This window comes from Myotis lucifugus, unplaced genomic scaffold (genome assembly GCF_000147115.1).
Source record: "Myotis lucifugus unplaced genomic scaffold, Myoluc2.0 scaffold_397, whole genome shotgun sequence".
Lineage (NCBI taxonomy): Eukaryota > Metazoa > Chordata > Mammalia > Chiroptera > Vespertilionidae > Myotis > Myotis lucifugus.
The window spans coordinates 242,983-264,314 of NW_005871445.1; the positions used below are offsets into that span (position 1 = coordinate 242,983).

The following is a 21,332-nucleotide window of genomic DNA, read 5'->3' on the forward strand; positions in this document are numbered from 1 at the left end:
CCCCCTCCACCCGCCCCCTCCCTCCCGCCCTCCGCGGCCGCACCTGCCGCCGTCGCCCGCCCGCCCGCCGTCCGCCAGCGGCCCTCGGCGCGTCACCGCCCGCGGCCCCTCCTCCGCCTTCGGAGGTGGGGCCCACAGTCGACACCTGGCTGCGGGGCGCCTCGTCGCGTGCCTCAGTTTACCGCCACATTCCAGCTGCCGCGGGGAGCCCCTTCCTCCCCGGCTCGGAGTGTCCACCCCCCCTCCACCCCAACACACACACACACACTGGCAAAGGCGGGAGGTAGCCTGGGAGCGGCCTCAGGTCCTGGGAGGAGAGAACGGCCCCGCCGCCGCCTCCCTGGGCCTTGCCACCGTTGACATGGCAACGGATGGCCGCCAGGGGGCGCGGCGACACTGGAAGGGGCCAGCGAGCAATGCTCGGGCCTTGCAGCCTTGGACCCCCCTGTTCTCTGGAGACAGAGATGAAACCACAGGACCCTCCGCACTGAGCTGCGCTGGAGCTGGCCCAGCCCTGGGTCAGAAATCACAGAAATCGCGAGCATTCACTCAGCAGCCCCGTGCGCTCCAGAAGTGAATCAACAGCCTCATAGGATCACAAACCCATTTTACAGAAGAGGACATTGAGGCTCAGAGGTGAGGTGATTTGCCCAACCAAGTTCACATAGCGACAGAGCTGGGACGCAAGCCTCGTCTGTGTGAAGAGGACCCTCCTGAGCCAGGCTCCTCAGTCTGGCCAGGAACGTAGCAATGGCGCTGTAGGAGGCCTCTGTCCTCATGCTAGGCACCAAGCCAGCACTCACCCCGGGTCTCTCTGGGACCTGTGCCCCCTCCCCTGACCCAATCTCCCCCAGCACCTTTCTGGTATCCCCCTGGCTCCAGCGGCCTCCTGATTCTTCCTCCAGCTCTAGTTACTCAACCACCAGCCCCAGCAAAGCTGTCTTGTACCTCCTCTCCAGTCCCCTGCCCAGGGATGGCTGAGTTCTGGCCTCCCAGTCTGGCCGCTCCATCAGTCCCCCTCACAGCACCCACCAGATCATTCTGATCATTCTGCGGTAGAGTCTGCATGCATTTCCCTCCACTGTCTTCAGGGAAAACCCAATTGTGACATTGGAGGCTCTTTCCAGCTCCCCTCCTAGGCTGTGGCCACACAGTCTCCTGTTTCCTAACTTCCCAGCCCTTTCTGCTTTAGAGCTGGGCTCCCTGGTTGCACCCCAGAACCCTCTCTACCTGCAGGAAACCCTCCAGGCCTTGGAGCAGCCTCGCAGGAGGAGGCCGGCGTGGGTCTGGTGACCCTGGTGTTCCAAGAGGCCCTGTTCTGGGGGGGGGGGGGCTTCCAGGGAGGGCCTTGAGGGTGGGGTGAGGAGCAGGGAGCCCTCTCCTGAGGGCAGTGTGGAGCCAGCAGTCGAGTGTCATAGGGAGTGACCTGGGTCAGCCTCATGGGTACACTGTTAGAAAGGAGACCAGTGCTAAACTGGGGGTGGCGAGGGCAAGAGGGGAGAAAATAATCGTAGTAATTATAATTTATTGAGGGAAAATAAGTGATCCGAGCCGTACACTTGGCGTTTTATGAGAATTACCTCAATGCTCACCTAGCCGTGGGAAGCGGGTACTTCTATCACTTCCATTGCACACGTAGGACGCTGAAACTCAGAGGTGACATCCCCCGGCCAGAGTCAGACAGCTGCCTGTGGCCGCACTGTAGTTGAACCAGGTCAGTCTGGCGCAAACCCCAAGCACGTACCCACGTACCCACGTCAGGGGCAGGGTCCTGGGGATGGGGATGGAGCCGGGGCACAGTCAGGGCACAGCACCAGGATGGGGGGGGGGCCTGGGTGCTGATGGGGGTGTGGGTGTGGGAGGGACAGTAGCAGCCGGGGTCTGCCATGGTTGGGGTGGCTTTCACTGTCAGACTCTCGGGCCAGGGCCCCTGCCTACTTCCCACCAACCCTCCCACATCCTGTGGGCAGAAGGAGCTTCAGCAAGAGTTCCGGTGGTGTCATCACCTCCACCCCACCATCTCTGGCCTGAACCCCAACATTGCCAGTCACTTCCCTTCGGGGCCCTGTGCCCCCAGCCTTTCCCGGGGAAGGAGGGCAGACGGGAGGGGGCAGGAGCCCCCCAGGAGGCCGGGACTCCAGATCACTTGGGCGGAAGAGAGAAGAAGTGAGGTTCTACCTGGAGATGGTTTTTCACTGACTGATTTGTTGGTTTGAGGGAAATCTTTTTTGCTTCCATGGGTCAGCTAAGCCAGTGAGCCCAGGCCTGCGGCCAGTACTCAGTAAATGTTCGCTGATTGACCAGGCTCTGAGAGAGCCTCTGGGCTTGCTGCCATTTCACAGTCAGGGAAACTGAGGCACGGGATAGGAAAGGGAGCCGCTGGCCAGCTGTCAGACCCTGGCCCGGACCCTCTGTTTTCTCCCCATGACCAGGGACAGGGTGGGGAGTGATGGAGGGAAGGGGAAGGCCGGCTCATGGAATGGGCTGCGCTTGGCTGCTGGTATGGCCGGGAGATGAGGGGTCTCTGGATAGGGGGGTACAGGACCGACAGTGGCCGTGTGATACCCACAGCCCAACACCACCTTGGACATTCTGCTCCAACGAGGTGGGCACTGACTGTCCCTGGCCCTGTGCGGATATGTGTTGTACCCCTGGAACTTCACAGCACCTCTCTTAGGAGGTTCCTATTTTGGGCCCCCAGTTACAGAAGAGGAAACTGAGGCTCAGAGTGGTGAAGGGGCCTGCCCAAGTCCACACAGCCAGGAAGCTACGGAGCTGCGATTCAAAGCCGGGTCCTCGCAAAGGCTGGGGTTATTACCATTGTCCCACGCCAGTGATGGCGAACCTGTGGCACGCGTGTCAGAGGGGACACGCGAACTCATTTTTTTGGTTGATTTTTCTTTGTTAAATGGCATTTAAATATATAAAATAAATATCAAAAATACAAGTCTTTGTTTTACTATGGTTGCAAATATCAAAAAATTTCTAGATGTGACACGGCACCAGAGTTAAGTTAGGGTTTTTCAAAATGCTGACACGCCGAGCTCAAAAGGTTTGCCATCACTGTCCTACACTGTCCCCCAAAACCAGACAACTGGGGCCAGCCCAGGACAGGAATCTACTGAGAACTGCAGCAGGCATGCAGCCAGTATGGATGCATAAGACCAGTGCCTCTCTGGGAGCCCCAGGTCTGTCCAGAACATGCAAATAAAGACACAAATAATAAGATGATAGCCTCAGTATCAATGTTTCATTTCATTGCCACAGGATCATGCAAGGGATGTTATATAGGGTGTCCCAAAATTCATGCAAGATTTGCAATTGAATTGAACTGCAACTCTTGCGTGAATTTTGGGACACTATATTTGTCCCATTTTAGTAATGGGAAAAATGATGCCCAGAGGTGATGGACATGCCCAAGATCATGTAGGTGCGGTCTGAACTCAGGTTTGCTTGAGTCAAATGCCTTTGACTGTGAAGTTAAGGCCTAACAGGACCTGGCCAAACTGCAGGCAGCTGCGTCACAGACGGGGGCAGGCGGGAGGGGACGGAAATCAGAGCAGGGTTCCTGGGGGCGGTGTGGCTCCGTCTCGACCTGCAGGACTCAGAGGAAGCTGCCTTCTGCTGTGGGTCCAGCCCGAGGCCGCAGGGAAGGAGAGCTGGGTGCGTTCGGGGTGTGGAGCCGAGCGTGGCTGGCCTCCAGCACGGGCTGAGGAGGGCCTGTGGGACAGCCACCCGCCGGCAGGTCCCCAGCCGCACTCCCAACGGCCACTCGAGGCAGCACAAAGGGGGCTCTGAGCTCAGCCCAGCCGCCACACTGAGCCCCATTCATTCTCCCAGGGATGTTGCAATTGCCCTGGCGCCAGGGCCAACGACAGGGCCCCCAGCACTGACAAGGCAACTCCACCCCCCAACACAGCCTCCAGGTGGCCGGACTCCGGGGTCTCACACCATGTGCCTGCTGCTGGGGTTTCCTGGCCTGACCCGTTCCCATCCCTCAGCACCAACTGCCGAGGTTTGCTGAAGCCACAGCGTGCTGGCCTGGGCCAACACTTGCTCCTTTCATCCAACTACCCCAGGAAGCCGGAGCCGCGGGACCTGTTTCACAGACGAGGAAACTGAGACGCAGAGCGGTCAAGTCTCTTGTGAAGGATCACACAGTAAGAGTGGGCCTGGCCGGGAAGCCAGCGCTGGCTGCTGCCACGGCCTCAGCAGGTAGCCCACGTCACTGGGATGCCTCCTGGGAGAGAAGCCAGGGACCCTCAGCTACTGCCAGGCCACAGGCCCCGCTCCTCTAACAACAACGCAGAAATGGGAGGGGCACCAGCCTGGGAGCTAGGGCACCTGCATGTCTGTCCAGTCTCTGATCTTCTTTAGCCTCGCTTTCCTCATCTGTGAAATGGGACCGTACCAGGATATGCCTCACAGTGGAAGCTTCTAGCTCCATGCTTGGCTGGTGCTTTGGCCTCATGGGCTGTGTTCCTTTTCTCACAGCCCTAGTTTAGGCCCAGAAGCCTGGATAATAATGCCACACCATTGTGGGTTGCCTCTGTGGTTTGACTGCTTACCCCACACTTGTGCCCATTCTAGAGATTAGGTGATTGAGGCTTCAGAGCAAGCATGTCAAACTCGCAGTCCGTGGCCCACAATGAATATTTTGTGGCCCAGCCAATATAACAGTATGTAAGAAACGTTTTAATAAAAAATTCATAATTTTTACAATATCCTGTTATACATAATTATTAATAACAAACTACAACATTTGCTAATGACTGATTACTAGAATCGTGCTGCATTCATTTTCCTTACGTGCCTTATGCGCAGGCGCACCATTTCTCTCCACTAATACCAGCAGCGAGTATTTCAGCAGCTGGTTTGCCACGTCATTAGTCTTGGACTGACTGGTTTGGCGTGCGCAACAGGAAATATTTCACTTTCGGAGAACAAGAAAAATAGGCTTATTTGCATTGCGCTTATTGATTTGTGCAGTTATTCAGTGTCTGGTAAGTTAATGTTCAAGAAAAAATTTTAATTTTTATTAAAATGCTCTATTATTTTATGTGAGCGATGACTCCTTTATTTCAGCCCTTTGTGTCCAGCATGTCTCTATCGAAATAAACCGACGTTTCTACGAAAATTGAAGCTTTTGTTTTTTTGCGGCCACATGAACGCCAACCTTGTTTATTTGGCCCGTGTCAGCCTTTGAGTTTGACGTCTTGCTTCAGAGGCTCCGATAATTGCCTGTGGCACAGAAGTAGGACTTGAAGCCCATGGTCTTGTGGCCCCACCCCGTCCTCATCACCTGTTTAGGGGAGCTTTCATTTCCTCATCTCTGTCCTGCCCGTGTGAGTCTACACACATGCACACACATAGGTTGTACGGGGGAGAGCACCAGGCTGTGAGCTAAGGGACTTGGAAGGGCAAGTTGTAACCCAGTTTGGGCCACCAACCCACTGAGTGACCTGGGGCAATCCCTCTGCCTGCCTGGGCCTCCGTCTCCCCATGTCTGTACAATCAGTGGGGTGGACCAAATTATCACTGCGTCCCTGGTAGCTTGAAAAGGAGTGACCGTGCCTTGGTGGGCACCAATTTAGTGCCCGGCTTTGCACCAAGCCTGGGCACTGTGAGGTGGGCATGGCACATACCCAGCTCACAGGGAGGAAGCAGGCTCAGGGAGGTGAGTGCCTTAGCCCGATCACACAGTGACACAGTGGCCAGCCAGGACTTGAACTTGGGTCTGGGTCGTCCCAGCGCCCACAGGCCTAACCACTGCTGCCAGTCCATCCCCAGGCGGCTTAGAATAAACTGCCCTCTGCGCAGGCCTGACGCCCTGCACCCTCCCAGCCCAAAGACCAGACCCCCTGACAGCTGTTGGCAGGTCCCCAGCGGTCCCCAGCCCAATGGGCTCCGTTCCCAGAGCCAGTGGTTTGTTCCCCAGACCTTCCAGTCCCACGGGCTTGTGGTCTGCCCTCCGCCCCCCCCTCCCCCGCCCTGCTGAGGACAAGGAGGAGGCCCACAGGGGCCTGGACTCGGGGAGGCCCCAGCCCCCGCCCCCCCCCCGCCCCCTGCGGAGAGGATAGGGAGGGTAGGGCTGTGGGAGTTTCGCTGGTTTAAAAATACACAGAGGAAGCGGGTGAGAGGGTGAGAAAGGGGAAGGGGAGGTGAGGAGGCAACATCGATGTCCAGAGCCTCGAGCAGCCTCTTGCCCGCAGGCCAGCAGCACTGCCCGGCTCGACAAGATGACAGAGAAGCCCAAGAAGGCCGGCAAGAAGTTCAGTGAGTGCACTGTCCCTCCGCATCCCTCTGCCTGCCTGACATCTCAGCTCCTCTCTGCATCTGCTCTTTATGACCCTGTCTCCTTCCTGTTTCTCTTTTGGTCCATGTCTGCCTCTCTCCGGAGGTCTCTGCTTCTGGGTTTCCATGTCACCCTCTCTCACCCTCTCTCCATCACTCTGGGCCACTGTCTCTCTCTCTCTCTCTCTGGCCCGTTTGGCTCTCCATCTCTGTGCTTCTGTGTGTCAGTCTCACCACTCATCTGCGGGTCCATGGAGCCCGGGAAGACAGCTACACACTCCATCTCTACGCCTGGTCCTCATGGGGTCTCAGGTGGGGCGTTACTGGGATAGGGCAGGGGTGTGTGTGTGTGTGTGTGTGTGTGTGTGTGTGTGTGCCATGGGAGGCTGTCCCATGTCCCCACCAGCAGGGACACTGGGACCCAGAGCAACTCCAGAAGGGCCACACCCACCCATGGCTGCTTCCCCAAGTCAGTCCCTTCCTGGTCCCTGCAGACTTCTGCCTGCCCGGTCCCTGGTTTCTTTGATCTGACAGCACAGTGTGTGTGTGTGTGTGTGTGTGTGTGTGTGTGTGTGTGTGTGTGTGTGTCCTGGGCAAGGCGTATGGCTGCATCCCACAATGTAGAGACTGAGACCCAGAGAATTGCCTGAGATCGTATGGGGCTATAGACCAGGGCTCAACCTCATGTGCCTGGACTGGGCCTCAGGTTCACTCCTTGCCCCCCTACTGTTTCCTCCAGATCCCTGGTGCCCAGGAGACGAATACGTGGGGCTGGGAAAGGAGGCGTCCCTCTGGCTGTTGGCACAGTTTCTGCCCCAGGGCAGAGCTTTCTGAGAGCAGAGCTTCGGTGTTTTCTGACGCTTGTCAGGAGGCAGAGGCTAAGACCAAGTGAGGGGCGGGCGGGGCTGGAAGAAAGCCCCAAAGCACTGACCTTTGTCCAGACTCAGCCTTGCTGTGTGACCCTGGGCAGCTCCTTTGCCCTCTCTGGGCCTCAGTTTCCACTCTCATCAAATGGAGGCAGCTTACCTATCTGCCAGCGTGCTTGTGAGGACCTGAGGAGGCAGAGGATGCTGAGGAAGTGGAAAATGCTAGCGTTTTTTCCTTTTTGCTTAACTGGAGGCCTAGGGACGTCAGATGGTGGAGGCTGTGAGAAGGGGCAGTCCCACCGCTGGGGACCGGAAGGAGGAATCCACACGCCCCCCCTCCCCCTGCAGAAATGAGGAGATGGTATCACCCGAGCACTGAGCACTGCCCCGAGTTAGAACCCAGGGCTCAGCTGACAGGAAGGAGAGAACCACAGGGACTGGGACCCTCAGGCTCTTGACAGTCCCTTTCTCGTTTCCCCCCGCCCCAGGTGCATAAACACCCACCCCCTCCATGCCCCAACACACACGTACACACGCCCACACACATGCAACTTCACCTGCAGGCTGTGTAACCCAGGGGGTTCATTTCACGTCTCTGAACCTCCGTTTCCTCATCTGGAAAATGGGGGATTAGGCTGTGCCGGGAGTCGTGCTGAGAATTCAGTGAGGTCAAGCGTGCTGCAAGTTTGACCAGTGCAGAGGCATGATCGTGGTCAACGTCACCACCATCATGCCCGGCGCCTCCATTTTTCCCCCCTTCATTACTTCTGGAGGATATTTGTGTGCCAGGCCCCATGGTAAGCACGTCATTTACATGCTTTCCCTCAGCCCTCCCACTGACCAGAGGAGGTGGGTGTTATAATCTCCATTTTGCTGATGTGGAGAATGGAGCTCAGAGAGGTCAAATGACTTGACGAAGGTTGCACAGCCAGGATGCGGAAGAGCAGGGATTCCAGCCTGGGGCTGTGTGGCTCCAAAGCTGCCAAGTTGTACCATAATAATCAGAGGAGGTGTCGGTGAGGCCTGCCCTCCTGAGCCCTCAGTGAGTCAAACAGCATGTACCTAGAATCTATTATTATCGCTGCTGGCATCGCCATTAACTCCTTTCCCTTCTCCCCCTGCCAGAGTTCTTCAAGTTCAAGGGCTTTGGGAGCCTCTCCAATCTCTCCCGGTCCTTCACTCTGAGACGGTCCTTGGCTCACGTCACTATCCGACCTAATCTAAAGCCTGAAATCTTTGAGGCCACGCAGGACGACATGGTGACGGTCCCCAAGAGTCCCCCGGCGTATGCCCGTTCCAGCGACATGTACAGCCACATGGGCACCATGCCTCGGCCCAGCGTCAAGAAGTCTCAGAACCGACAGGCTGCCCTGGAGACCCAAGAGGTGGGCCCCGAGCCCCACCTGGTGCCCCGAGGCCTGCCTGACCCCCCAGGCATGGAGGCGGCCGAAGAGAAGGTGGTGGAGACCGAAGCCCCCCTGGAGGACACAGAGGGGAAACCCAACCCGTCAGCCGTGGAGGCGAGCCCCACGAGAGAGCCTGAGGACCCCAGGGTAGACATAGAAGAGGAGACAGTCCCCAGGAATGTGCCCCCAGAAAGGTAGGTGCCCACCAGGGGAAGGGGAGGGCAGGACCTGCAGGGATGGGGTTTCCAGTCTCCTGCTAATAGAGCCTGATCGCTGGACCCCTGCCCAGGGCCCTCACACAGCAATGAGCACCCTTACTTCTGCTGGACAACACTGCGTCACCTGCTCTAGAAAACTATTTGTCATTTAACTTGGTTATTGGGTGAATTGAGTTCATGCAAAAATACAAAGAGTGATGATATGGTCCTAGCTCCCATTTAGTAAGCACCCTTTTTACTGGCTGTCAAAGCAAAGGTCATTCACGGAAAACTAAAAGAATCTACGATCAGCCCCATTTTACAGATGGGGAAACTGAGACTCAGCCAAGGTTGCAGAGCTGGGATTTGAACAGGAAATGGCTTGCTTCCAGGGGCTGCACACTCATCCAGCCCATTTTACCTACCACTTTCCCCTACAGCCATGTACTTCATGCCCTTGGGAGACCCTCCTCAACCCCAACGAAAGGAACCTTTTCCACCTTAAGAGCCTTTGTGTAATCACAGGGATCAGATGTGCCCATTGCGATAAAGAGAAAAAACAAATAGCTGAGCAAAGGAACTCTAGGGCTGGCGCTGGGACCTTTCTTGAGTGGCTTTGCCCTGAGACAAAAAGCTTCTGTGTGCTAAGAGATCAGAACACAGACCCACCCCCTTCAATGGGGGGAGCAGGACCCTGTAAATCTGCAGAGTGAATCCAGTGCAGACTCTGCCTCTGACTGACTGCGTGCTGTTGGACACGTCTGTTCCCTTTTCTGGGCCTCAGTTTTCTCATCTGATAAATGGGCATCACGATAGCACCGACCGTGTAGCGTTGTGGTGATAATTCAAGAATAATATACTTATTAAATCTTAGCACAGTGCCTGGCACACCACAAACAATAAATGGGAATGCTTACATTTATGATGAATAAAATGAATGCTTTCCACCATCCCTGGCTGCCCCACGATCCGGGTTGCCCTGCGGTTCCCTCCTAAATTCAGCCTCATTCGGACGTGGAGGAGCAAGGATGGCATGGCGGGGCGGGGCGTCCCAAGTCTGAGATGGACATTGGAAGTTGGAGGGAGCGGGACTGGCGGGTGGAGGAGCGTGGCCTTTGCACACTGCGCCCGGACAGTTGGGGAAGTGGGGGTTGGAGAGGGGAGGGGCGAGGCGGGGAGGGGTGTGTCAGGGGGCGTGGCTTTCCCAGCCCCGGACGCTGACAGATGGGGGAGAGGGCGGAGCGAGACAGGAGGCGGAGGGGCGTGTCCAAGTGGGGCGTGTGCTTCCAGCCGGTGGAGCGGCGCCGGCGGAGGGCGGGGGGCGGGGCGGGGCGTGGTCTAAGCCTCAGGCTCCGCCCCCGAAGTCTCGCTCTGGCTCCGGAGCCCCGTGGCCTGAGAAAGGAGGGAGCCCTTGGGCTGAGGAGGTGCTCGGGCGGCCAGCGGGGAGCCATGACTGCAGTGGGCCGAAGGTGCCCCACGCTGGGACCCAGAGGGTGAGTGACCAGCGGGGCGCGGGGGCGCTGGCGGGGGCCGCAGGGGGCTGAGGGGGAAATCCGTGCCCCTGCGGCAACTGACAAACCGGGACTGGTTTAGCATCAGGGACTTTGGGTGGAACTCTGTCCCGTTCTGTCTGGAGACAAGTTGGGCATTTACTCCTCAGAACCGCCCCGGGAGAGAGACACTACATCACGCCCATTTTACAGATGAGGAAAGAGAGGGTTACTGTGCCCAGTTTGACACAGCAGCAAAGAGCAGAACCAGGGTTTCACTCCACCTTCCTGCCTGTGCCCTTAAAGGGTGGGCAACCCATTCCTCTCCATCAGGGCTGTTGGGAAACCTTGGGCATGCCAAGTCTAGGACCCAGCCTCCTCCCCTGAGGCAGGCAGGAGCCTGGTGGTCCTGGCAGTGCCTCTGGCATCAAGCATGGCCTAAAGCTGTCAGAGAAATAGACTCTCCCTCACCCTCTAATCACCTGGAGTGTCCAGGGGGCCAGAGGGGGTGGGTTTGCAGGTCAGACTGAGCCCTCCTGTGTCCTGGGACCCAGTGTCCCACGCTGCCTTTCAGCCAAGGAGGAGGCCAGGAATTGCTGGATGTTTTCGGGAGCCCCTGAAGCCCAGGCCTGTACACCCGAGCCAGGAGCGCTGCTCGCCCTGCCCTCCTCTGGGCCTCAGTCTCCCCAGAAGCCCAGATGGGCCTGCGATGGTTTCTGAGGATCCATCCAACTATGGAGGAAGGCATTTGAGAACTGTCGCTGAGCAAGACTGGGGGCCTCGATCCCATAGGGGGTCCCCAGGGGGAGTTTCCAGTGTCTGCCCAGAGAGCAGCCTAAATTGGTTGTCCCTCCCCCTCCACTGGGGAGGCAGGGTGCACCTGGAGCAGAAGGAAGGAAGGGGAAGAGGTGAGGCTGCAGGGGTTTCCTGGTGCCCAGTTCCCTGTTGAGATCATGGGATGAGGAGGGAGGAGGGAGGGGCCAACAACACCGGGTATGAAGCGCCTTTAGGAGAGTGTCAGCCTGGCCTGCCCCCACCCCAGCACCCTCTGCAGGGAAGTAGCCCGACCAGAGACCCCTGACACCCTTCCCTCTCAGTCCATGTTCCAGAGGAGGAAGCCAAGGGAGGCTCCCAACAGCCCACACCCACACCCACACAGGAATCATCAGGCCAGGGCACCAGCAGAGGTGATGGAGATCTGGCTCATCACTGGCCAGGCCCTGCCCGGAGCTCCCAATGGGCACTGTCTACCACATGGGCCAGAGGTGTGTGTGGGGGAGGGGGGAGAAGGGTGGGGGGGCTCCTATTTGCCACATTTTATCAGTGAGGAGACTGAGGTTCAGAGAGGGGAAGAGGTGTTCCTGGGACTGCAGAGATTAAGTGTCAGAGCCTAGATTTGACCCCAAGCCCAAGCCCTGAACGTTTCACCGCCTGCAAGTAAAAGGCTCAAACCCTGTTTCTACCATTATTTCAACTGACTTCCCATAACCCCCTGGAGAGAGATGTTAGGAGCCCAGTTTACAGACGAAGACATTGAGGCTTTATAAAGGTAACGACTGCATGAGATCACACAGTTAGCTGAGTTGGAGTGTTAGTAATTTTAACATTTGCTGAGATGTAACTCTGCCCTAGACACTATTCTAGGTCCTGGGGAGACAGCAGTGGGCACAGCAGGCAAAACCCTGGGCTCCCGGAGCCCCCATTCCAGGGTGGGGGAGACAGATGATTAACGAGAAAGCGAGTTATACCGTCAGAGGAGAAAAGCGTCAGGAAGAGAGGTTTAAATCAAGTAAGGGAATTGGTCATGGGGGGAGTGGCTAGTGGTGGCAATTTAGGGAGGTTAGCTAGGAAAAACTCCCTGAGAAAATGACGCTTAAACAAAGGAGATGAGGTAACAGTCCCTCTTGCTATCTGGGGGAGCGGGTACCCGGCCGAGGGGACAGCATGGCCAAAGGTCCCCAGGTGGGGCGTCCTTGGCATATTTGAGAACAAGGCGGGGGGCTGGGGGAGAGGAGTGGGAGGGGACAGGCTGCAGAGGACATGGGTTCAGGGACCGTGAGGCCCGGAGGCCCGGAGGCCCAGCTGTGACTGTGCGGCCATTGCTGGCCTTGAGGCAGGAGGGCCCCACTGTGACTTGGGGTGACAAGGACCTCTCCTTTCAGGGGGATCTGAATGCACTTCTACTCATTGTAAAGGTCCCACCCAAGTGCCCTTTCCTCCGACCCAGAGACCCGACCCCTGCACCCCCGTTCCTAGGGCTGTTCAGAAGGAACCTGAGACTTGGGGAAGGTGGTACCCCTAGGGGAGCCGGGCACCCTGTGTTGCCTGGACCCCAGCCCTGATGCCAGGCACTGAGAACAGGCCAGCTCCCCCCTTTCCTCCTGGAATGTTGGTTCTGGTCCAAGAATTCCCAGTGCTCCCCAGAGTCCCACGACCCTCTCGGCCCTGCGGAGTGACGTCAGCTGCTGGGCATCTGGTAGTGATTACCCACTGGGGGAGGGGGCGGTGGGGGCCCAGCCCGCTCAGCCTCCTCAGGCTCAGGGCGGCTGGTCCTTGTCTTCCGAAGGGGCCCAGCTGCTCCTGGCTCTCATTTCCTGTGGAGACTTTCTCACAGTCCTCGAGACCCCCGGACGCCTCCGGCTGTGGGAATGGTGCTGGTTCAGGAACGATGGACTGCCCCGCCCCCAGCTGAGACAATCCCCCTCAACCCTCAGGGGGCCCTGCTTGCAGCGTGCACCACCTATGTCGGGGGCGAGGGCTGGGAGGACAGGGGTGGGATGTATCAGCAGCTCCGAGTCCCCCTGACTCTACATCCTTGAACTCAACTCCCCTCTCTGAGCCTCAGTTTCCCCATCTATAAACTGGGGAAATTAACAGCAGCTGCTTCACAGGGTTGCTGTGGGGATTGGATGAGATGGGGCAGGTGGGACATTTACCCTGGGCTTGACCCAAGAAAGTACCAATACACGGGAGCCGCTCACACCGCCATGCCCAGGGTACAGAAGGGGAAACTGAAGCCCAATGAGGGGGTTTGCCCAGGGTCACACAGCTTCCTCCCTCCCAGCCGAGGGCCCTCCCCAGAGCCCCAGCGGGTCTTCCCTCTGCGCCCACATGCCCTTTCCTCTCTCTGACATCGGTTCTGGGCTCCGGTTTGGATGAAATCTCTTTCTTCGCCATCCCCTCCCCAGCTTCCCCCTCTCCCCCCACCAGGAGCAGCCTCTGTTTCCTGGGGGGACCACCTCATGCAAGGGACAGCGCAGAGCCCACCCCGACCCAGTCTGCGCAGCCGTGTGTCCTGGGTCAGGTCCCCAGCTTCCTTTCCTCCCCTAGAACATGGGGCTTCCGGTCCCGGGCCTTCGGTCAGCAGCCAGCGCGTGCCTTCCCGTCTGCTCTTCTGCACATTCTGAGACTCGGCAGCCTCGGAACTCAGAGTCCGTGGCTCTGCCCTCTCCTTACAGGGCTGCCGCCCTCTCCTGCCAAGGAGTCTGAGGGCGCAGAATGGCGGAGAAGGAGCAGGCTGCCTCCAGGACAGTGGTGGCCCATCTTAGAGGTGGTGGGGCAGGGCGGGCGCTAAAGCCAAGGGCCCTCCTGGCAGGAGATCCCAAAGGCCCACCCACAGCAGGGTGTCCCTGGAGAGCCGGGCGTCCTGCCCCAGATCGCTCTCAGCCCGGGGCCCTTAAAGCGTGAGGAGCACAGAGCAGGGTTGCTTCTGGGCCAGGGCTGAGTGAAGGTCAAGGTGAAGGCAGGAAAGAATCTTGCTGCCCCAGGGCAGGATGGGAGATCTCGGGGAGGGGGGCTGGGGCAGAGAGAGGAGCCACACGGGCTCGGGAACCTCGCACCCTTCCCTCTCACAGGATCCTGTGGCCCCTCTGGGAAGACAGTTCTGAGTCACTGTCACAGATGAGGACTTGACCCTCAGAGAGGGGAAGGCAAAGGGAAAGCCAAGAAGCAGGAGGCAGCGGCCGGCCGGGGAAGTCTCCACTCAGGGCGTCTGAGCAGGCCTCCAGGCCCAAGGGGACGAACGAGGGGACAGGCAGAGGGCAAAGCTGCCTGTGGGGAGGGAGGGCCTGGGTGGGGCAGGATGGCGGCCCCTCCACTGCCTCTCCTCTGGGAGCCCGGGGGAGCCGTGCCCTTTCCTCTGGGCCAGGATGGAGGTCCTGAAGGTCACGTGACGCTCAGACTTAAACCTGCATCAGGGGAATAAAAGGTAATTGGCTTTAATTACTGCTCATTAATCCAATTAACTAAGTTAAAATATGCACCGAGTGGTATCAGTTATCAGAACAAATCAGTTAATATGGGCAATTAAAGGGGTTGGTTATTTAAATAATTAATGCAGCTGATGAATGGGACTGATTTAGCTCAATTGTCACTATTATTTATTAATTGATTTCACCACCGATATTAGAGGGGATGTGCCTTTTAAATCCATAAAATACAGAATAAATTAATTAATGAATGGAGCCGAGTGTTTAGAAATGAAAGCTTTGATTCCTGGTTTGCTCGTTACAACAAGAGGGAGAACGTTCTAGAAATCTCCAAGCAAACTGAGAACTGAAGTCTAAGTAGGAATTTCCCTGGCCCTGAGGCAAAGAGGAGGCTCCAGGCAGAGGAAACAGTGTGGACAAAGGCCCTGAGGCTGGAGGGAGATGACCCTTGGGAGGAAGTGTGGGTGGAAGAGTTAGAGGAGAGAGGATGGGGGCTGGCAGAGGGCCCTCCTAGGGCACGGAGCCACCGTGAGGACTAGACTTTACCCTTAGGTTGCAGGGGCTGCTGTGACCTTCATTCATTCATGAACATCTTTACGGGGTGCCTGGCGCTGCTGTGGGCAGGGCTCAATCCTTGGGGAGCTGAGGGTATAGTGAGAAGAGACACTCAGCGCTTGCGTCAGGCCCATGCTCAGTCAGATGTGCTGGGGAGAACTGGGCAGGGCAGGGAGGTGGGAGCCTGGAGAAGGACACAGTTTTAGGTGGGTGGCCGGGGAAGGCCTCACTGAGAAGGGGGCATTTTAGTAAAGACCTGCAGGTGGGAGGGGGAGCTCAGTGGAAAGTATTCCAGCAGAGGGAACAGAAAGTGCAAAGGCCTGAGGTGGGGGTGAACTCCAGCAAGAAGCCCAGCTTGGCCTGAGCAGGGTGGTCAGACCTGGGGCGGGGGAGAGGCGGGGAGGCTGTGAACGCTGTCATGAGAACTTTGGCTCTTACTTTCAGTGAAACTGGGGTCACTCCTTGGGTTGGAGCAGAGAAAAGCCATGATCTGACTGTTATTTTAACGGGACTGCTTGTGCTGCTTGGGGTGAGAATGAGCCACAGGCACAGACGGAGGCCTGTGAGGAGGTGGTGGCCACACCCTGAACAAGTGGCGGCAGTGGGTGTAAGCAGACATGGCCACCTTCTGTCTTGGAAATCCTGGAGTGCTATAGAGTGTGTGTGGGCAGGGGGCAGGCTATGGGGGCTGACTGCTGCCCAGGCCCTTAGCTTCCCGGGCCTCTGCCCTGAGCACCCCCATTGCCCTGGGCACCCCATCCCACCTGATCCCTGGTGCAGCCTTCCCTCCCCAAGGCTCCTCTCCCGCCCACAGCCTGAGGGGAAGTAGACAGGAAGCTGGAGGAAGTGCTGGGGTGATCCCAGTGTCCTGGCCAATCTGTTCCCACCAGTCAAAGGATTTCCGGGCTTGAATGGCCGGAAACACTGGGATGGGATGCCTCACCCGGGAAGAGCAGTGGATGTAAGCAGGGCAGGGGTCCCCCGTCATCGGACAGAGAGGACCCGAGAAGCCTGCTATGGCCGGGCTGCAGCCTGAGGGACTATAGTTAAAGGAAGGACCTTACAGGAGGGAAGGTGAGCAACAGAGACCATGGAACAGCGGTTCTCAACCTGTGGGTCTCGACCCCTTTGGCGGTCGAACGACCCTTTCACAGGGGTCGCCTAAGACCATCCTGCATATCAGATATTTACATGACGATTCATAACAGTAGCAACATGACAGTTATGAAGTAGCAACGAAAATAATTTTATGGTTGGGGTCACCACAACATGAGGAACTGTATTAAAGGGTCGCGGCATTAGGAAGGTTGAGAACCACTGCTATAGAATGTTGCACAAAGGAGGGCTGTCAGACTGCTGCACAGTGAGGAGCCCCCTGGCCTCAGGAATTCTGCCCTGGGAACACATACCTTAACCACTGTTATTTTTGTAAGCTCAGATTTTTTGGTTTTGTTATGTTTTAAATCTATTTTATTAAAATTACTACATTTAAATTTAAATATTGCACTTCTGTATGTGAGGAAGCAGTTCCCCAATGTTCAAACTTTTTCCTTATTCTGTAGCTGGGAATAGATGCTGAGGCCTGTGTTAGCTAGAGAAGCAGGGCCCCGCCTGGCAGAATTCATAATCATGATAGTGGTTAACATTGCTCGAGAGTTAGTATTCATGCATTCCTTTAAGCAATAAATATTCCTTGAGCTCCTACTAGATGCCGGGCACTGGGCTGAGGGCTGGGGTCTCAACAATGAATAAGACAAAGTGGAGGTGTCAGGTAATTAACAGTCAACAAATAGCTGTCAAGTGGTCATTTGGGCAGGGATTGATGTGGGGAAACATAAAGCAGGGCAGAAGGGACAGCAAGTGCAAAGGCCCTGTGGCAAGAATGAGCTTGGCGCGGAGGCCAGTGTGGCTGGGGTGGGAGGAGGGTCAGAATGAGTGAGGAGGCATGTGGGGCAGGGTTGGCAGGATGGGTGGTTGGGCACCTCCAGGCCACACAGGGCCCTAGAGATTGGGGAGCATAAACCCAGTTTATGCCTATTTTTCGAGCATGATAATGGCACTCTACTCTCGCAGGGGGAGAAGCGTTCTGGACTGGATGATAAATGACGTGGCCAGCCATCTGCAGGCCATGGAGGAGGGTTTAGATTTTGTTCTGAGAGATGGGAGGGTCAGGGTGGTGTGTGTTCCCGATCTGCTCAGGTTTTCAGCCTAGTGCCGGCTGGTGGTGGAGGGGAAGCTGACCGAGGGGTGAGAGAGCCAGTGAGAAGGCTCAGGTGGGGCAGGGCTGACACATGGAGAGACATGGTGAGGATCTATTTTGGAAGGAGAGCGCAGGATTTCCTGGTGGCTGGGTGTGGAGTGTGAGTGAGAGAGGAGGCACAGATGACCGGAGGTTCTTGGCCAAACAAAGCAACGAGAAGAATGAAGCTGACACTAACTGATCTGGGAAGTGGGTGTGGGCGCAGGGCGCGGCGCAGGAGGACCCAGCGGGCCTGGTTCGGATGTGGCGAGGTCAGGATGACAGCAGACATCCAGGAGGAGATGCCACAGGCAGCTGGGTTTACGAGTCCCGTGTCGCAGGGACAGGTCCAGGCTGTATCAGAGGAGGGATGCCATTGCAGGCCAGGGCCTGGGGGGAGCGACTCACCGTGGCCCCCATGAGAAAGGAGATGTTTGTTTAGCACCAGGAAAAACAGACACCCTGGTCTCTGGCCCCTTCAGGCCCCATCCTGGCCCCATCCTGGCCACCCTGGAGACAGAGGGATCAATTCCGCAGCAAGTGTTCCAGCAGTGGCACCAGAGTCCTAGGCAGCTGCTGGGGGCAGGCGGGGGTTGGGGGGTGTCACTCCGCACTGGGGACCAGTGCAGGGCAGGAGGAGAAGAGGCTGAGGCCCAGCCTGGGGCCTCCAACTGCTCCAGTCAGGGCCGGGTGGAGGGAGAGCAGGACGGGGGTGGGGGTGTGTAGCCAGTGGCCTACAGCGGGGTGAAGACAGTGTCAAGCACCAAACATTCATCAGCTTCTTAAGTCCTCACGACAACCCGATGAGGCAGAGGCCCTATTCACAGGAAGCCCAGGCTCAGAGAGGTGCAGGGGTTTGCCCAGGGCCCCACAGCTAGAGAGAGAGGAGCAGCCAGGCCAGCAGATTCCAGGAAGCTCTCTCAGCTGCAGTGCCTTCAGGATGAGTCCTCTGGAGAACTGAGGGCCGGGAGCTGGCACCAGGCAGCTGGGGAGCCGGGAAGGGCTGGGGACACTCACCTCTCTTCTTTCCCTCCAGGGCTGCTGGAGAGCCGGAGGCTGGCGGGGACTACGTGAAGGTAGGAGGGGCTGGGCAGGGGACACTGGAGGGAGGGCTCAGAGCTGTTCCACGAAGGGGCAAAACCATTTCCTGAGCCTTTTTAGGAGCCAGATCTCACTGTCTGTCCCCAGGAGGAAGGGGCCTAGGGGTTGGGGCAACATCTGGGGTCTGGTTTCCCTCCAAGCATCTTCTTCCCATGGTGCCATCATTCTGTCCTGCCCCCCCGCCTCAGGACATCCCAATGCTTGTTACCAGCAGACCTCACCCCCTGCCGGCTGGACAGCACCCCAAGGGTGTCTCTATGCAAAGTCCAGCCCAGTTTCTGCACATGTGCTGGTGCTGGGAGGTGGGAGCAGGGAAGAATGACTCTTCATCATCACAGACACGTTGATCACAAGCTGAACATGTTCTGGGAGCTGGGAATGTTGAAAATGCAGTTTTGAAATGATGGTAACAACAACAACCCGACATAACATTTTGAGTGCCTACTGTGTGCAGAGCCCTGTGCTGGCTGCTGGCACTGGAAGGAGACAGTTTTGAGCTCTTTGCATGAATGAGGTCTTACTTCTTCCCTCATCACTGGGCAGTGAAGGCCTTCCTGTGGCCACTTACAGATGGGAAACTTGAGACCCAGAGAAGTGCAGTGACTTGCTCATAGCCACACAGCTACTGGGGGGAGGGGGGGCAACGGGTGGGGCTAGGATTGCCATCCAAGTTTACCTAATGCCAAGACCATGGACAAAGCCCTTGACCTTCTACCTCAGGAGCACCCGCCCTCGTCCAGGGCTCCTGCTGAGACAGAACCACAGCAGAGGGCGAGGAGCCCCAGGCCCTGTGCTCAAAGGGCTCCTGGTCCGTGTTGGGACCAGGCAGAACCACACAATGGTTCAGGCTTGTGTTCTGTGATCCGGCAGCTCCTAATTTTAGTCCCAGATCTGCCACTTATTTGCCACATGACAGGAGTGTGTGCATGCGACTCCTCTGAGCCTCAGTGTTCACCTCTGAGAAATGGGATAACAGTGGCACCTCCAACCCAGAGTTGCTATGGGGCTCAGTGAAGGAGCTGGGCCTGAAACAGAGCAGGCTGGCCTGGCTCCTGGCCACGGGGTCACCCATCACCTGAGACGCTGCCTGTACAGTTCTGTGTAAGTGACGAGTGATGAGGCAGTACGGAACGTGCTCGGATTGCTGTCCCCACCCTCACCTGAAGGCTCATGTAAGAAGCATTGGAGCTCCAGAAGTAGGGGCTGACTTTCAGCTCAGGAGCTGGGAGGGGGGATCAAGGAAGGCTCTCTGGAGGAGGCGACATTGAATCCACGCCATTGCAGTTGACCAGGACATTCACTAACATCCTCTCCCCGAAAGAAAAGCTGGAAAGGAGAGAAAGGCCAGCAGAGATGGGCGGCAGAGGCAAGAGTGTGGACAAGGTCAGAGAGAAGCTGGGCGAGCCCGGAAAGGGCAGCTCAAGGCTGCAGCAAGGCGAGCAGGGGCTGCTCCTGGGACTGCGCCCCGGCTCCTCACCCAGAGCGTTACCCCACAGGGGACAGAAGCCCCGGGAGAATCAGCACAAAGCCAGTTGGCAGCACACGGGGGCGTAGTTCAGCACCCCGCAAGCCCAGCTTCTGGAAAGATAGTGAGATCCCCATCGATGACGGTGGCGAGATCCCTATGAGGATGATAAGCTTTGTACTTTTCTTATAGTTTATGGTGCTAAAAAATTAATTAAAATATTAGAAAAGAAATTATAGCTGTGCGCTGAAACTGATCCAGTGGTTCTCAACCTTCTGGCCCTTTAAACACAATTATTTTCATTGCTACTTCATAACTGTCATGTTGCTACTGTTATGAATCATAATGTAAATATCTGATATGCAGGATGGTCTTAGGCGACCCCTGTGAAAGGGTCGTTCGACCGCCAAAGGGGTCGAGACCCACAGGTTGAGAACCGCTGGGTTAAACTGTCTCCTTAAGGATGAAGTCAGAGGGATGTTAGCTCTAAGCCTCAGACGAGGGTGGAATCAATAGTTTCCAAAAGCCCATTTCTGCCCCGAGGTTCTCAGCTTCCAGGACCCCCGGATTCTCAGACCAGGGAGTGGGTACTTCATCGAAGGCAAGGATTCTAGCGTCCCAAGGCCGCACAACCCCAAGTTCCACACTCAGAGCGGCAGATGTGTTTACAGAAAACACTCAGATACAAGGGAGGCCCAGAGAGGTGGCCTGAGGTCGCCCCGCCTGTCCAAAGGGTGTGAACCCCAGTAACGACTCCCTTTGCATCGAAGACCCTGTAATTCTAGGACAGAAAGTCCAGATTCTGACACTAGGATGGGAAATAATCGCGTGCATTTATTGAGTACGTACTTTAGGCCTGGCCAGTGCTCACAAGAGTTCTGTGAGGTCAGCACAGGTATGTTTTGCAGATGACTACATCTGGGCTCCAAGAGAAGGGACTGGTGGGCTGGGGGCGGGGACACAGCTAGTTGAACCCAGGTGGGTGCCCTAACCATTGAGCTTACTGGCTCTCTGCACCCCAGCGGCTGCTGTCAGCCAACCATCCTGTGATTCTCAGCAGAGTCCTTGATTCCAAATCAGAGATGAGAACTCCTGGGCTCTGGGAGATTTTCTTCTGAGGCCACAAAGGATTCCGTTAACCACATACAGGAATTTTTCCAGCTTTGGCTAGGATTTAATTCCAAGTCTCTGTCTGCTCTGGGTCGGTGAGGGGTGCAGCGAGTGCGGGAGGCAGAAGCGCCCTCTCCGGCCCAGGGGTCCCCACCCCATCCCACTATCCCTCGTGATGGCCCCTTGTCAGGTCCTCTGCTGCGCATCCCCTTATCCAGGCAGCCTGGGGCGCTCGGGGCTGGAACGCGTGGGGGCGAGAGGGGGGCCGAGGGGCGGGCGGAGGAGGAACAATGGCCCCCTCCCCTTCCGGGCCGGCTGGAGGGTGGGGTCTCCCCGCCCCGCTCCTGCTCCTCCCCCGACAAGGCGATGAGGTAATCGCGCCGCTGAAGAAGCACGCTCAG

General features: G+C 57.1%; 1 protein-coding gene and 1 long non-coding RNA gene across 6 annotated transcripts in view; both read left to right on the forward strand.

Annotated features, from left to right (window-relative positions):
* Window positions 1–72: 72 nt before the first annotated feature.
* LOC106699417 lies at window positions 73–2,904 on the forward strand. The gene is made up of 3 exons (XR_001351014.2): window positions 73–636; window positions 1,640–1,714; window positions 2,702–2,904. It is a non-coding gene; the product is annotated as an uncharacterized LOC106699417 (long non-coding RNA).
* A 3,263-nt stretch (window positions 2,905–6,167) lies between these two features.
* Window positions 6,168–21,332, forward strand: part of SH2D3C (SH2 domain containing 3C) — a 27,873-nt gene continuing 12,708 nt past the window's right edge. Inside the window, exons 1-3 of one of the 5 annotated variants that reach the window (XM_006102088.3) lie at window positions 6,168–6,276; window positions 8,286–8,760; window positions 18,292–18,331. In XM_006102088.3, the coding sequence (XP_006102150.1) occupies window positions 6,240–6,276; window positions 8,286–8,760; window positions 18,292–18,331 (552 nt within the window). In that variant the 5' untranslated portion in view covers window positions 6,168–6,239. Of the gene's footprint in view, window positions 6,277–8,285; window positions 8,761–10,097; window positions 10,257–11,598; window positions 11,803–14,329; window positions 14,461–18,291; window positions 18,332–21,332 lie in introns of those variants that run through there. The other 4 variants (XM_006102089.1, XM_014467479.2, XM_014467478.2 and 1 more) reach the window with 4 other exon arrangements.